This window comes from Momordica charantia (genome assembly GCF_013281855.1).
Source record: "Momordica charantia cultivar OHB3-1 chromosome 1 unlocalized genomic scaffold, Mcharantia_2.0 BLBB01000001.1, whole genome shotgun sequence".
NCBI lineage: Eukaryota > Viridiplantae > Streptophyta > Magnoliopsida > Cucurbitales > Cucurbitaceae > Momordica > Momordica charantia.
The window spans coordinates 20,653,533-20,669,827 of record NW_028275157.1 but is presented as its reverse complement, the minus strand read 5'-3'; the positions used below and the strand labels follow the sequence as shown (position 1 = coordinate 20,669,827).

Genomic DNA, 16,295 nt, shown 5'->3' with positions numbered 1-16,295 from the left:
TGCCGACGTTTTTTTTCTTTTCAACTTTCAATAGTTGGGCCAAATGAGCTTCGGCTCTAGTTTTTTTTTCCTTAATATTTAATTTGATAGATTGGTATTTAATATTTTAAAAAAGCCAATCTCGTAGAAAATACTTTCTTTTTCTTTTCATGTTACTATTTTATCCCTGAATTTTCAATAGTGTTATTGGAGACAACTTAGATTAAAATATTATGATATTTTTAAAGTAAAACCGAAACTTTTAGATATTATGAATGAAATTGAAAAATAGTAAATGTTTTAAGTATCTCATCCTATATATAAATTGTTTATTCAAATATAGTTCAATAGATAAGATATCTATTATTATAAAGTTGAAGATTCGATTCTCCACTCGACATTTATGGGACAGAAAAAAAATTATATATTTAAAGTTCAAATATAGTCTTGGTTGATTTGAAACTTTATCTCATTTCTAACTCTATTCCTTCCTAAAAGTTTTAATGCAAAAGTAACAAAAATGGTATATGCATTCTCTTACAATAAAACTTGCTTAAAATTCTTGAACTTTCTAAACCGTGTCTAACATGTTTCTAAACTTTAAAAAATATTTCGTACGATATTTTTAATAGACCCCTAATTTATTCAACGTTTTTAATAGCTGTGGAGTACAAAATTAATTTTATGTTAAGTGAAATTCGATCTTTCACCTTTTGTTCAAAATTTTATTAATATATATCTTTTTAAATACAAAATTGAAGTTTAGAAATTCATTATATCCGCAGTTAAAGTTTAGAAAGAAGTAGATTTTAAGAACCTAAACCAATTGGAGTATAAGAGAAATGCTTGAAGTGGTTGTCTAAATCCAAGGGTTTCCCTTGGGGCAAGCACTTGCTTCATAATTGATATCCACTTCCACTTGCTCGTATATTGAAGAGGCACCTTCCCCACTATTAGACAAAAATCTGAAAATGCTTCAGGACCTACTTTAGATTTGGTAATATTATACTCTACAATTTTATATCTCTTATTCTTTATATCATTTAAATTATTTCAATCATACACCACATCCAAATATATTATAATAAGGAAGGTACACATGGTCGTATTCATAAAAACAAAAATAAAAAATATTTTTTAGTTATTTAGTTTGTTACAATAATTTTCATGATGTTTAAATTTCTTATACTTCAAAAAGAAAAAGAAAAAGAATTATTGTGTAATTATGGAAACTCCTTGGTTGAGCTTTTTCTTTTCTCTTAAGATGTCAAAAGGAAAAGAAAAGAGTTGATATATAGGTTAAGGTTTAGTTTATTTTTTTAATACGCAATTGATACCTTTCTTCAGTAGCTAGTTTAAGGATAATTAGCAGGATATTCAATGGATACCTATCATGTTAGCGGTAGAATAAATAATATTAAAGGTTTGAAATAACACAAAATTATAAAATTCAAAAAAATTTAGCTAATAGTTCAAGGTAATTTTTTTTAGTGCAACATGTTTTATTTCGATTCCAATTAGTTCGACATCAATTTGAAAACATGAATTCAATGATTAATAGTACAGTTTTCAAATTTTATAAAATTAAAGAAAAACTGAAACAAGGCTTGTGTATTTTACAATACTTACAAATTTAATCATAACAATTTTATAAATTTAGGAGTTTAATTAATTAAATTGAAATTTTGAGAATATAACTATAACAATACCTATAAAATGAAGGGTGATTTTGCAAATTTTCTACTACTAGAAATTACTTTTTTCTCGATGCAATAAAATGTCGTCGAGAAAATATTTTGCCGATGAAAACAATTCGTCGACAAAATCATCGAAATCCGTCGAAAAATCTACTGTCAACGCATTAATAAAAAGGGTAGGGAGAAATTTGTCAATTCAGCCATGAACCAGCCGTGCCACGCTGTTCTGTGTTGTCCCTATCCTCCTACTCTCAACTTCTCCTCGTCACTCCACATTTAAATTTAAATTTTAATCAATTAAATAATAATATTTAGTTGTAAATTTGTAATTTACTTACCATCAAAGATATTAAATATCTGTCTGCATATTTATATTTTTATCAATATTTTTATATTTTCATAGATTCTACGATAACATGAAATTGACATTTTCTATAGTAATACACAAAATCGATAAAATATAAAAAATATCAACCATATGAATATAATATTAATAGTTTTAAATAATTTTAAAATAGTGAAATGTTTATTTATTTTATTAATATAATTTCAATTGGGAGATATTTTTCGTGGAGGAGGGAGAATCTTTGTCTAGCCTTTTAAAGGTTGGAAATATGGTTTGATTAAATTTTCTTTTTCCTCTTCGTTGTTTGATGATTGGATATTAGTATTATCATATTCAAGTTTTAAACTTGTAATTACGTCTAAATAACTTTAATTATATGATAGTTTTATCTAATTTTGTCATAATTATTAAATTATAACTTTGTGGGTATACTATGTCTAAAAAAAAGAGAAAAAAAAAAACTTTGTGAGTACAATTAATTTAGGTTGATTAGAAGGGTTGAATTTTCCATATGAAATTTGTAAACTTTCACTGAGAATAATATATTTTATAAAAGGCATGTTGCACACCATTTTTTTTTTCTGGCCAAAGGGAAAGAAGAAAAAGAATTCTAAAATAGTTACTAAGTGAGATGAAGTACAAACTAAAATAGTTTTATTATAAACAAAATTATTTAATTAATTAATTAATTCAGTTTGTTAGTTCAACCTAATATAATTTTGTTAGCATATTTCTTACTTGTAAGTTGTAACAACTCTAAATTAACATCTTTTAAATCCGTGCAAATTCTAAGTTGTACAAATTGTATGAGAGAAACTAAAGATGAAATGGATTCCATTATTTATTATTATTATTAATGATGAGCAATTCTAAAATAAGCAAAAAAATAGATCAGTACATATTTTAGATTTTTTAAAAAAAAATAAAATTTAGCACTTCTTTGTTTAGAAATATAACTATTAAGCTCCTAATATTAATTTTTTTATTAAAAATTTAGTTGAAAACAAAAATCAAAGTATGCACAATAAAATACAAATGATGAAATTTATATGGTCCGATAAAGTTTTGTATGTCATCAATTTTATTATTACTTTTAAAAGTAAAAAACTAAATCGTCAATAAACAAAAATTTCAAAATACAAAAATGTACCATCATATTTAATTTGAGTTAAAAAATCTTATAATCTATATTGATCGATGCGATCACTATCACCATTACCATTGTAGTCAAAATAAATTAATAAAATTATAATAATAATAATTATCTTTTATGGGTGCACTATACAAGAATAATATACATAAAAATACAAATATTATTGTCCAATTGGTTGGATCAAACAAATTAATTAATTAAAAGTTTACAAAGTCTTCCATTTAAGGGACCATGTCATTTAGAAGACTTGAGGCTTAAAGTTAAGAAAGAAAAAGCTAAATTGACTAAAAAACAAAAAAAAAAAACCCTAATTTCTTGGACTGATTCAGATTTTGATTGGCTGCCCATTTCATCACCTCATTATGCCTTTTAATATTCTTAATTTTTTTAAAGAAAAATATTGGTGGGACCCACCTTGTCACTATCCTGAGTAGATTATATTACAATTATACTTGCACCATTCATCTTTTTCTTTAAAATAAAAAAAAATTCTAACTTTTTGTATTAGAAAATCATAAATATTATGTGACTCTTTAAATTTTGGGCCTTGTTGGGGAATTTTTAAAAATAATTATCTTGACTTTAACTCTTAAATGCAACTTTTGGAGCCCATTAGATAAGCGTTGTATTTATATTATTTACATGTTATTTTTGTTTTGTAATCTATATTTTATAAATGCTTCTAGAACCCCCAAACAAAATAAAAAAAGTAGCCTTCTTTTTTTTTTTAATACTATATAGAATATATATTCTATAGTTAGCTAAAGAAACTAAAATATTTTTAAGAAAGTAGAAATGAAATGAAAAAAATTAGTAATAGACAGCCTGAAAAAAGATAGGTCTGATGTCTGTTATAAGCAATAAAAAATTTTCTTAAAAAATAGTTAAAAATATTTTTCAAATGAAAAATTAGTAAAAGATTAGCTAAAAAGAAATTAAGTATTTTGAAGAAGCAAAAATAAAATTAAAAAAATTAGTAATAAACCACCTGAAAAAGTATAGGTTTGATTCCTATTATAAAAAACAAAAAATTACTGGACAAAAACTGTCTCTGTATAACTTAACTGAAATAACTTTTTATACAAAATTTAGAAATTAAAACAAAATATTTAAAAGTTAAGAAATTAAAATGAGTATGATTTTACTATACATTATTTCCTTTCTTTCTTTAATAATATGATACATTAAGATATTGAACTTTGCTGTAAATTATATATATATCTATCTATCGTTTAGATTATTATTTAATGAATTTTATCTAATTTCATACACATTTAAATTATTGGTCTCCATCATATAAAGCTACAAGAGTTTAAAATGTCTATAACTTCGTTAAGTCTATTGATCATCCATTATAAGTCATGAGTGAAAATAAAACAACGTTAATAAAAATTTTATATTAGAAAAGTTGGATTTTAGAAAATAGTTTTTTTTTTAATAATTAGAAAAAAGTTTCTAAAAGCGGTAAACAAGGAGAAAATGTGTCACATCCACCGAGTAGGATAATCAAACCCGTAAGTGGAAGATAAACATAAAGATAAGCACAAAAAGTAAAAATATTAAAAACAATTAAATTTCAAACTAATATTTCTAGAAAGCATTGATATATTATAAATATAAAAACCCAAAAGCAAATTCTAACTTTTCTTTAGCTCTCCAATGGATCAAGATGTTAAAATCAAATCCAGTGGGTTCTTTGTCATATCTCAATTTTTATTTTTATTTATTTTTATGGAATTAACCACTTTAAATATTATTCCAAGCATTCGATTAGGTAACCAAATGAGGAGTGTTAAGTTAATTAATCCCTACAAAGTTAACTTTTTCATCATCCCTTCTTTTTATTTATTTCGTGATAATTATTGAAGATATATGTCTTAATTCTTAGCCGTAGAAGAATGATTATTTTATTGGATAATTATAAATTTGAATGATTTTTTTAATCAAATGTGTAGAGGTGTTGAACCTATGATATATTTTTGGCTAAACTGATGGATGAGCGCTAAAAATAATAGAGAATAATTTTAAAATTTAGAAAAAAAAATCGAAAATTATTTATCAAGTATACCTTTATATTGTTTCCCTTTCCAGAAGCATTCCTAAAAATCTTGTCCCGATTTTTTATTATATTTTGGTTTCTTTGTAAGAACAGGAAGACTCCGTCAATGTTTGAAATCTAGAGTCTTATATTATTTAGTCTTATATTTTTCAAAAATTAACCAATTGGGGCATCATCAATTTGAATCACTCATTTCTCAAGCCGATACTCTCATTTCCAAGGATAGTTCAAAAGAAATCCATCTCGAATTTGTTTAACTTTCTTCACAAGTTTGAAAGTTTCTTTTTACACGTATATCATAAAACACCAATAATTATAATTATAATTGTTGAGGACGAGTTTCGGAGAGGTCTATGTACTCTTCTAGACGAGTTATTGTCCAACAAATGAGTCTACAACAATGACTCTCAAAACCGATGTTGGTGTCCCGCCTAATAGCCTTCAACGGTCAATCAGTAATCGGAAGAGAAATGTAACATTGAACACCTTAATAAAGTAATGACAAATTTTTTATTTACCTTGTGGGGCTGGAGGTCTTTCATAGATGCTTATGGTCAACTAGGAAGGACACTTCGTACCTAGTGCAACGAGAGTCTTGGCTGTACGAGACCCTGACGGACAGGTGAGGACACATTTCTAGAGCGCAGTGGCCGTGCTACCACCTGCCGGTTTGTCCTTTCTGCAAACTATCGTCTGCAGGTTGTGGCGCACCTCTTGCATGTACCACGTTGCAGACATGCATGCCTCGTCCTCCTATAATCATATGTTCCATACACTTCGCAGTCTCCACCACCAACCGTCACCCTTTAAATTCGGATTTTACCCTTAACAATAATAATCGAACTTAAAGTTTTAAACATTAAAGTCATCAAACGAACTTTAAATTATTATCGATCCATTTCATTTGTTTAGTCGTCCCCATAATTCAATGACCAAAAATAGTCTTAACAATATTGTAAATAATGTACAACAATAGTGGTTATATTTTCCATGAAGAGCAAAACAAAGCAATAACTTTATAATTTCAACATTAATTATTTGGGTAGTTCCTTTCTATTATTTTATTGAAGTTTAGACGTATCAAAACAATTTTTTTAAATGAAAAAAAATCTCTTTCCATATCATGGAAGGATCTTCTTCGTCCTTTTATTTTTTTAATCGACGATATTAAAAAAATTGGAAATGAAAATAGTGCATATTTAAAAAGTGAAAAAGACCATAATATTAGGCTGTAGGCCCAATTTTCATTAGGCTTTGCCCCAAAGTCCAAACCCGCTACCACTTTTTGTACGGTAAAGAAGGACACTTTTAAGTTTAAAGCTTTTACGGAAATTTGGCCCCTTTTTTCTTTCCTCATTTTTGACCCTTCTAGAATGTTGGATCCGACCCGGCAAACCAATTACTCCACTATGTATAAAAGTAGAAGACTTTGCATGTAAAAAGAAAGTGAAAACATTGTGAATTAGATGCACAAAACTTCGTGGAACGGTAAAACAACATTTTTATTTATGTTTAAGAATAAGTTGAAATTGGAAATTGATTTTGTTGGGAACGTTTCTAAAAAATGAAAAACAAGAAATATAGACAATTGTCACATGCTTAAGAGTATACTTGGAGTCGATGATAGAAAGAGTGATTTAAAAAAAAAGTATAATTGATTTTTCAAAATCATCATTCAAATGATTCTTTAAAAAGTTATTTCAAGTGATTTTTTGTTAGCTTTTATAAACTTCAATCACACGGAAGGTTAGTTTTTATGAGTTTAAGAGTGATAAGAGACATGACATTTAATAGTTAAATTATGCCACCGTGGCAATGACATTTAGCTCATACAAATTTAAAGAAACAATAGTTTCCACAAATTTCTCTCTATTCCACAATTCCCTCTCAATGTTTTGTTTTGGAAAGATTTAGAAAATATAACGGTGAAGGAAATATGTTTACAGTATCAGTCCGAATCAAATATTTATAATTATATACTATTCGATTATGCCCTTTGATTTTGATTTTAAAATTTTCTATGTTGATCTAGTTTTGATTCTTTTCACATCTAAATCTCAATCCTTTTAATTGTTTTTTTTTTTAAGATTTAGGATTTTCTTTTCCGTAATTGTGTTTAAAATTAATTAGATTATATAGGATATAGGATTCAAGATTTAAAGTTTCTTATATTTTTTCCGTGTTTAAAATCAATATTTTGTGTGATTTAGGGTTTTTTTATTTTATTTTAGTGTGTAAACTTCGTTACCTTATTACTTAAGGTTATATTTTAGTCTAAGTTGAAACATCTTTTAGTAACCAATTCGAGCATAACTTAGTAAAAACAACTTTAGCAAGCGTAATATTCCTATATCTTTTTTGAAGTTGAATGTTTAAACTCCACTCAAAATAATAGGTTGAACTAATAAAAATAATAAAAATGTACATGCCAAAAGCCTCAAATTAAGCAAGATTACGAGCCTATCACTCTTAGGAAATTTCAATTTAACCAAATATGTACTATGTAACTAAACATAAAAATTATAAAAATATCATTTAGCGCTTGTTCAAATCATTGTCAATCTAATCAAACCTAATCAAAGTTTAACAAACCTCTCATATAGGTGATAGGTTCGAAATGATAATACTAAAGTCATTGGAAACCAACAGTCCGTTTAGTGACGTTCTCACTTATAATTTCCAATTTTAGTTAAAAAATCAAAATATTTGACAACTATTTATCTTTGTTGTTTCTCATTTTTTAGAAACATTCTCACTGTATAAAAATTCTAGAAACGAAAATAAATTTCTTGCTTTTTGCTTCTTGTTCCCATTTCCAATTTCCAATTTGTTCCAATGTAACTAAAAATTCTTGTTTTATCATTCTTGAATCCATAGGAGTTAAAGGTCATGCAATTCTATTTTTTCTTTATTAAAAAGGGGGAAACAGAAACAAGAAACAACGAGAACGTAACGGCCCTAACTATTCTGTAATTGCAATATTAAATTATGCTAAAAATCATAATTTTGTTATCTACGTTCTTTAGCCAAATTACATTTGGGAGGGCACTGGCATATTGCTGCCAAGGCCGAAGGCCAATATGAAGGCCGGATTGCGGGCCCAATCATTGGTGCAATTAGGTCTCCTCATGGTCCGAATCTCCTCCTCCGTCGTACAGTCCCGGCAAAGTGGACAAAGCAACGACATCAACTGTAGCCATTGGTCAATGCATCCTTTATGAAACGCATGCCTACAGTTGGGCAAGACTCGAACCTCGTCTCCATGCTCGAACTCCGCTAAACATATGACACAGTTCTTAGATTCAAACGATGACGGATTCAAAGACGAATCACCATAGATATATACAGGCATGGTAGTGAGCTGGGTGCTACATGAGGATGTGGGCGGTTTAGAGGAAGAAGAGGGGTTCATTCGACGACGAAAGCAGGTGAGGAAGGAGATGAATAAAGAGAAAACAAAGACGGCCACGATGAGAGAAGTTACGCATATGGTAATGCTTCTTTCTCGGCTTCCAAAGGGATGTTCGAATATGGAATCTTTAAGAAGGCGTCGGTAGCTGGAACCAAGTTCTTGCAGTGAATTCATGGTTTTTAATCAGAGTGAAGGGGAGGAGAAATGTTTGAAAAGCTTCTCTCTTCATTGAGGTTCTGAACAGAATATATATGCAAAAGGTTCCTAATGTAATGCAGCAAGTTTACAAATGCAAATAAAAGGAAATATCAGAGCAGTATGAGCAATGGTGAACCAGCAAGTCGTCATCGTACCTTTTTGGCTTTTCCTCGACACTTTTTATCAGCAAACAACCCTGCAACTTTGTTCAAAGAGCTTAGGAGGGATCGATATCGTAAACAGTCATCAGTATGCTAATTGCAGATAAGTTAAATCGAACTTTCCGTTTTTTAACTAACCATTAAAAAGCCAGGATAGTTGGATCACGATTCAGGCGATCTTCCTTTTCCCTTCAAGCAAAAAGTTGGTTTGGTGTGTGTGTGTTTTTTTAAAATGTGGTTTCTCATTCATCTTAGCATTAACAAAAAGAATGATAATTTTATGTGCACCTGACATTACTATATGTAAATGGAGCTGATTCCTTTTAGCAAAATGATTGGATTTTATATATACTGGCGGGAAAAGAGAGCAAGAAGCGATAACTCTTACAGAATTGATGGTCAGCGACTCAGCATCCATCAAGAGACACAAATGGGGGAAAGTGGAAGACAAAGAACGAATATGACCAAGTTGGTATAATAACGACACCAACAATTTTCTTCATTTATGCCGAGATTTGGAAGCCGCCCATTTAAAGTAACCACAATTCGCTTGAGGGTTAGATGCGGGACCCTGGTAAAGGAAAGGAAATTGTCAGTTCGCTGAGTGTAAATCAACAAAGACCTTCTGGGCTAGGAAACATTTACAATACAGATTAAATGATTAGCTGAGAAAATAATACAGTTTTTACATACCTCAGCACGAGCACAAACATAAAATCTGCGGCCATTATTAGGACCTTGTTTCTTAACTACTCGAGCAACACAAGGTTCCTTGTGGCCTTTGCAGAGAGGTATGCTATTCTGCATAACCTGCTGTATCCTCCGCCACTCCAACAAGGCAACACCACTCTTCTCTTTCTCTACAGAAGAGACATCCAATTGATACTGATCCTGAGATGCGTCTAAATATTGCTCTGAATTACTACTTTGAGTATCTGATTTAGGAACTTCAATAGAATTAGATTGGGAGGTATCTGCTTTGTTAAATAAGGAATCAGCATTAGAGCTGTCAGAATCGTTGCTTATAACTGAGTTTTTCTGGAAGAACGACTTTAATGACATCTGGGAACTCCTTCTCACTCTTTTTCTTGTTTCATTCTCGGGTAATGTTTTTGTTTGTAGAGACTTATCTGTAATTAAGGTGTTGCATGCAGCCTTCTCCGGAAAACCTCCACCAGAACTCTCTTCTGTTTTTAATAGAGAATCTTCAGTTTCTAGGTTCGTCGAAGAACAGGATTCACTAGGAAGAAAGCCTGATAGGTCGCCATTATCAAATGATCCATCCAAACCCTGAGAACAACTCCCTAAGATGATATTCCTGCGTGAAAGTGAATTTGATATCTTGCACGATGCTGAATCTTCAGTAGCTTGTCTTTTCAGTAGCATAGACACTGCATGTGTTCGTGGTCACATTAGATTCGAAAGGAGAATAAAAAAAACAACAAACACTTACAAATCCGACTTTCAATTAAGCATTTGATTCAATTATGCATGAGACGTTGGCAATGACATAAACTATAACTAGCATTCAAAAAAATAGCTGATACAACAATACAGAAAGTGGCCACTTATACACCACATCACTTTTTTTTTTCCCTATCCGTGAGTGTCTAGGCCAACCACTTATACACCACATCACTTATAACCCACTTTTGTCGTCATTATGACATCTCCTCAACGATTTGAGAGAAATAAATGAGGTTTTAAAGATAAATTCTTCTAGAGGGATGGATTTCAAATTGTAAATTTTTTTAATTACAGGACTGTAAACCACTTGGCATGCCTTCATAATAAACTCCTCCTTAAAAACATTCCACTACTTAAACAAAAAATCCATAAATTCACACATACAAACCACATCAATTAGATGAAAGACAAATACGATCAGTATCGTTCAACTTTCAAGATGTAAATATAATGCAGCAGAGTGCATTCAAGAGAAAATGCAATTCCTAAAACCATAATAAAATTGCATAGGAATATTGTAAGTTCTGAATAGGGCAACCAAGCAGAAAAGAGGAAATCTCTCTTACCAAGAGTTTGCTGGAGCCCGTGAATCATGGGATTGTATCTTGCAGATAAAGATGGAGTACTATGTTGAGGGGTATCAGGGATTTCCAGTAAACTTGCATAAACGGGTGCATGATCAGAACCTTCTAGTTTAAAGGTCCGTTCTCCCTTCCACCTACAAAACAGACAGAGTGACATTGCAGACCCACCCTCACATGAACAAGAAACAATGGAAGATGTAGTGTATAACATTAACTTCACGAGCAATAGTTGAATATTCTTAATGAGCGTTTATGTAGAAACTATAAATTAATTTATGTTATCCATCCACAAAGCACGAGATCTTTTTTTTCCTCCGGAATAATTAGAGTGCTATGAAGTTGGGATCATCACCATCTTTCATTATCATTGTTCTTCACGTTGACAAAAGGTGATGCTTAAGTTTGAACAGTTCAATTTAAGTGAAGAAATTATCAGAATGCAACCATAGGGAACTAACATGGTCTAGATAGCAGTTGAAAAATTTATGCAATAGTCTTCAAAGTTAAGTTTGAAATTTTGGAGCTCTTAGAAAGTTCTGGTCGCTGTTGACTCTGAAATCAGATTTGGGTACATTCGGACAGAAAACAACAAAATAACATAGAGAAATTTTAGAAGTGTAGAATTCTCTATAATAACTTGGGAATCTATTTAGGATCTTGGACTTGAGTGATAAGCCTAGGAAAATATTCTGCTTAAAAGCTAATAAAACTTTTCCTCTAATCTTTTGGGAAATTCTTGTACAAATTGTACTTAAGAAATATAAACCTAACTCAATGTGGAAAGGAATCCAAATAGACTTTATTTGACCGTAGTTCTTATCCTGCATTGACCACGTCCTAAAACATCTTTGAGTTTCTCAGCTAAATTCGAAATCTTCTACTCCATAAAAAGAAATATGTTGAACTCCATTATATCTTGAATTATCTTAAATTGATATTTGCTAATAATGATGATGATCATGATTCAAAACTGTCTAACAATATAATTAAAATCATGGTATTATTTGATGTTATAGCAGGATTAGGGATGACACCTAATATTATATTGCATATACATAATGGCTAAAAAGAATTGGTAAAAGTTTTCTTGCGAAAATAATTATTATGCCTTCAGCTATAGATACAACCAAATAATTTTTTTTTTATATTCGTGTGTCTGTGCCAGCTTGCGTGCACTTTGGAACAACCGCCTGACCCTAATACATTTGGTTGATAAGGTAACTCGTAAGATATTAAATCCTAGATAGGTGGCCACCATGATTTGGACCCATTCCCTCTAAGCCCTTTGCTATTTACCTTGGCCCTTATTGACCACTAGGTCATCTCACGATGGTTAATCATTTATATAACCCTTAAGTGTATGCACATATAATACTATAGAAATCCCAAGACTTCATAATCAGTTCAATCATTTATATAACCCTTCGAAAGAAAAACACACCCAACATCCAATTTGATGTAGTTACGTACCTGTTAGAATTCCCATCTTTCCAGCGTTTGTACTGTATCAATATCTCACATTCCACAACATGACAAGCTACTATATTATGGCCTGGCAGGTTGCTGTCATGATGTAAGCATGGTCCAGCACACAATATATGGTCGATCCTTGACCCATAATTGAATACCTCGGCACCTGTACTTTGAGGCCAGCACGTGTATGCATCTCTTCTGCAAAAATAGAACAATTGAACTACCAAATTTGATTGTGAAGGAATTGATTATTTCTATTTATACACAGACAAAAATGCCATTTCCTGTTTTCTACAAACCAAGGAACACGGCCAAAATAGAAGGTAAATATCAAATACAACGTAATACAATCTTAAACAGAGGCATTACTTTATTTTTCGAATGAAATAAGTGTTAAAAGTCATCGTAATATTCAAAATTGAAATGACTGCCAGTGGTACCTGAGACACAACGGTGATAGCATAACTGTATCAAGTGTCACTTATTAGAAATACACATGTGAATGGTCTAACGTTATGTAACGACAGTTCCTTCTCATTAGCTACTACTACTACCACTAAATTACTAATAGACATAACCAGAAAGTATCAGTGATGAACTCGAAAAAAAAAAAAGTATCAATGGCAGTAGACATATGCCTACAGTATAAAATTAATAAAAAAAATTTAAAATCTAATCCATGAAACCCTACCTATCAGGATGTTTTGTTCTGAAAATGTCAATAAAGTGGCCACCACATCCCACCAGTAAGGATCTCAGCCATCTTCGAAACCTACAAGAAAAATCATAGAAGTCCCACAACAAAATTGACATACCATGTGGTTGAAAACAGCAGGAAAATTAGGCGAGGCCATAAAGTCACCAACATTTAGAAAATCAGATAGCATGCTTACTCATTATTCTCAAAATCTGGTCCTGCATCACACCGATCCATAGAAGTGGGTGCAATATTAAGATCACCAACAACGAATATCCTTTTTCCTTGATGCAGAAGATGCTCCCATCTTTTCTACAAAGGCAATATCCAAATTAGTCAAAAGGGTAACAAATTGTAAATGCATACTGCCTGAAAATTGTATAATGCTCAGATATATCACAGGCTTCACAGCTAGAGTACAAAAATATAATCACCTGAAGTATATCGTAAAATTTTAACTTAAATAGAACTCTTTCTGAATCATCACTATCAGCTCGAGGTCCGTAAATGTTGAAGAGAACTGACCAATAAAAACCAATTCCATCAAATTATATAATTGAAAAAGAAAGGGAAAACATGAAAAAGAAAAAGAACCAAAAGAAAAAGAAAGCAACCCAACTGTTAGCATTTTCAGAAGTGCAGAAAATTATTGGCATGCACATTCTAGAAGAATAAAGCAGGTACAACGATGCAATCTAAATTGCATAACACTAAGGTTCACTTGACGTAAGAGGTATAGACTACTAGACTGCTACCCCAAAACCACAATCTCAAACTTGGATGACAAACTTATAAACCTTAGTTTATTGACTAACCAAAATGACCATGATCTGTGACTATACAACGCCCCTCGCTGTCCACTTTAAGAAGCTCCGCTTTTGAAAATTCCTCAAGCCCTTCAGCAACCGCAGGCATTGTAACTTTTCCATTCTGTGAACTTTCTAGAAGACCCGTGAAGCCTTCCTCCGCACCCACTGGCAATGCTACTTCACTACTCGAAAATGCTGACTTAACACGGCAAAATGTCGCAACCCCTGCAGAACTTTGGCTAGATAAGACAATTCTAACGCAGCTAATATATCCTTTATACTAGGATGCCCCATGACTAAAGATAATTAACATTTGAATTTCATGTCATTGTTAAGAGATATAGAGGCATGGTCAAAGGACAGTCAATTTGAACAATAAACCAACTCTCGGGACTAGGAATCAGATAAAGAAAATAACATTGAGTAACGACGAACATGTGGTACACTGTGCACCTAGTTGAGGCGGTTCAACAAACTGGCTTGCTAACCTGAGTAGCCAGTTCGACCTTTCTCAGAGGTACGAGTGCAAGAGACGAATGATTCGTAACCATCCGCAATGACTAAATCCGCTCGCCATTCCTGCTTCCTTAATTTCGTTTCCTAAATTGGAGACAGAAATCACGAAAACTGAACAATACAGAGAAAGAAACAATAGATGATGAAGGCACGGCTGACCTGAAAGCAAATGATATCGGCATCGAAGGAATCGAGCAGTTTACGGAGTGAACCGAACTGTGCGATGCGTGGCCTAAGACCATTCACGTTGTAAGTGACTATCTTCATCTTGTAATTCGTTGTTTTTTCATTTCAATGCATCTTGTCTCCCTCTCTCTGAACATAGATGGAGAATCAATCCCGAAGAGCTAGGTAAAGCGTCTATTGCAGCATCGCCGGCGAAAAAGCGGCCACCGGAAGATGGAAAAACGACGATGCTCAGCGGAAGCGCCGGTCAGGTCTGCGTCGTGGCGCGCAACGTTTTCGGGTCGAGGATTTTGACCTTGGGGTCCATTCTTCCTTATTTCTTAAAAAACAATATAGTTAACTTTAGAAAAGTATATAATTTAAATTTAACACAATTCGAATAAGAATCTTTCTATACACCACTTTTAAAGGTCTTTTTAGGGGAAACAAATTATTCTACCCCTAAACTTTATAAGTATTTTTTATTCAATAATACATCGAAGTATAGCTTCGAAACTCGAATTTTTTGCTAGTTCAAATCGAGGAAAAAGAGAGAATGAAAGATCACGCTCATATTAATGAAAGTCGTTACCACCCACTTGATATTAGTATTTTTCTTGAATATTTCACTAATTTTACATTTAGAAAAATCTTCGCACATGTGAGAATCATGCATGCATTGACAATTTATGGAACTCTATAACGGATGGCGTTAATTGATTCAATTAACCTTTCAAAAAAAAATTTTTATTCAATTATTAAATTTATATTTAATTTGATACTTAATTTAGAATTTTAATTCACTAAGTTTAAAGGTAACAATTAACTTGATTTATTTTGTTTTATTTTTTATTTTTTCATATAAAGCAATAATTCTCATGATTTATCGTAACAACATAGTTTTTTAATAATCGAACTAAAATATAATAAGTTTTCAATAATCATTTAATTTCTTTTATTAACATGTATTAGTCAACTTTTGAAAGTACGCTCCTAAACTTTATCTAACAATTTTTTTATTCTTGTTTTAAGAATATTACATTGTAAGTTAAAAGTTACGATTCAACTATATCTAAATCGACAATACGACATATATTATCCCCCCTGGCATCTACTTATATCTCTACACCAAAAACATATTTATTTTTTAAATAAACCAAAATAATTGAAATGATTAAGATTTGGTTGGAAACTTGGAATTCTGTTTTTTGTTTTTAGATTAACTGAATCAAATAGATCCAACCAATATGCGTTTGGTAGGATTATAGAGATTCGTTTTTTAAAACTGTTTTCGGATTCTGTCATGCAGACAGTAAAAATTCTGAAAACGACTTGGTGTTTTCAGATTCATAATTTAAAATTTTTAAGATGCAAAATTACATTAAAAATAACATAAATTTTGATAAATATATCACTTGGTATTATAAACTAAAATCTAAATTATATAACAATGTAAAATAATAATTATACAATATTCATTAAAAAAATATTAATAAATTAATTAATATAAATTTAGATTAAATTAAAATTTAATTTGTAATTAGTTCTAGTTTATTTTTTCTTTTAGAAGGGAAGGTGT

At 31.0% G+C, this 16,295-nt stretch overlaps 2 protein-coding genes across 8 annotated transcripts; both read right to left on the bottom strand.

Annotated features, from left to right (window-relative positions):
- Positions 1 to 8,114: 8,114 nt before the first annotated feature.
- Positions 8,115 to 8,825, bottom strand: LOC111005868 (RING-H2 finger protein ATL79-like). Its single transcript, XM_022277526.2, has one exon. It carries the CDS (start codon positions 8,818 to 8,820, stop codon positions 8,266 to 8,268), a length of 555 nt encoding a protein of 184 aa, XP_022133218.1. The 5' UTR covers positions 8,821 to 8,825; the 3' UTR covers positions 8,115 to 8,265.
- Positions 8,826 to 8,851: 26 nt separating this feature from the next.
- Positions 8,852 to 15,066, bottom strand: LOC111005866 (endonuclease/exonuclease/phosphatase family protein). 7 transcript variants are annotated; one of them, XR_015791808.1, is made up of 11 exons: positions 14,711 to 15,066; positions 14,524 to 14,635; positions 14,042 to 14,260; positions 13,661 to 13,746; positions 13,423 to 13,538; positions 13,221 to 13,301; positions 12,527 to 12,727; positions 11,039 to 11,190; positions 9,699 to 10,396; positions 9,144 to 9,576; positions 8,852 to 9,040 (listed from the first exon to the last, which is right to left on the bottom strand). XR_015791808.1 is itself a non-coding variant. In XM_088125899.1 (10 exons), the coding sequence occupies exons 1-10, from the start codon at positions 14,816 to 14,818 to the stop codon at positions 9,505 to 9,507; spliced, it is 1,845 nt and encodes a 614-aa protein (XP_087982025.1). In that variant the 5' UTR covers positions 14,819 to 15,066; the 3' UTR covers positions 8,852 to 9,504. The 7 variants fall into 7 exon arrangements, 4 of the variants coding, with proteins under 4 accessions (XP_087982025.1, XP_022133215.1, XP_022133216.1 ...); XR_015791813.1 differs by having other exon boundaries at positions 8,852 to 9,046; positions 9,394 to 9,576; XR_015791810.1 differs by having other exon boundaries at positions 9,394 to 9,576.
- Positions 15,067 to 16,295: the final 1,229 nt, after the last annotated feature.

Coding starts and splice junctions, on each gene's coding strand:
- LOC111005866 (XM_088125899.1), bottom strand. CDS start 14,818: ATGAAGATAGTCACTTACAACGTGAATGGTCTTAGGCCACGCATCGCA. Junction 14,261..14,523: donor AGGTCGAACTGGCTACTCAG/GTTAGCAAGCCA, acceptor AAAGTTCTGCAG/GGGTTGCGACATTTTGCCGT. Junction 11,191..12,526: donor AAAGATGGGAATTCTAACAG/GTACGTAACTAC, acceptor TCTGTTTTGTAG/GTGGAAGGGAGAACGGACCT.
- LOC111005868 (XM_022277526.2), bottom strand. CDS start 8,820: ATGAATTCACTGCAAGAACTTGGTTCCAGCTACCGACGCCTTCTTAAA.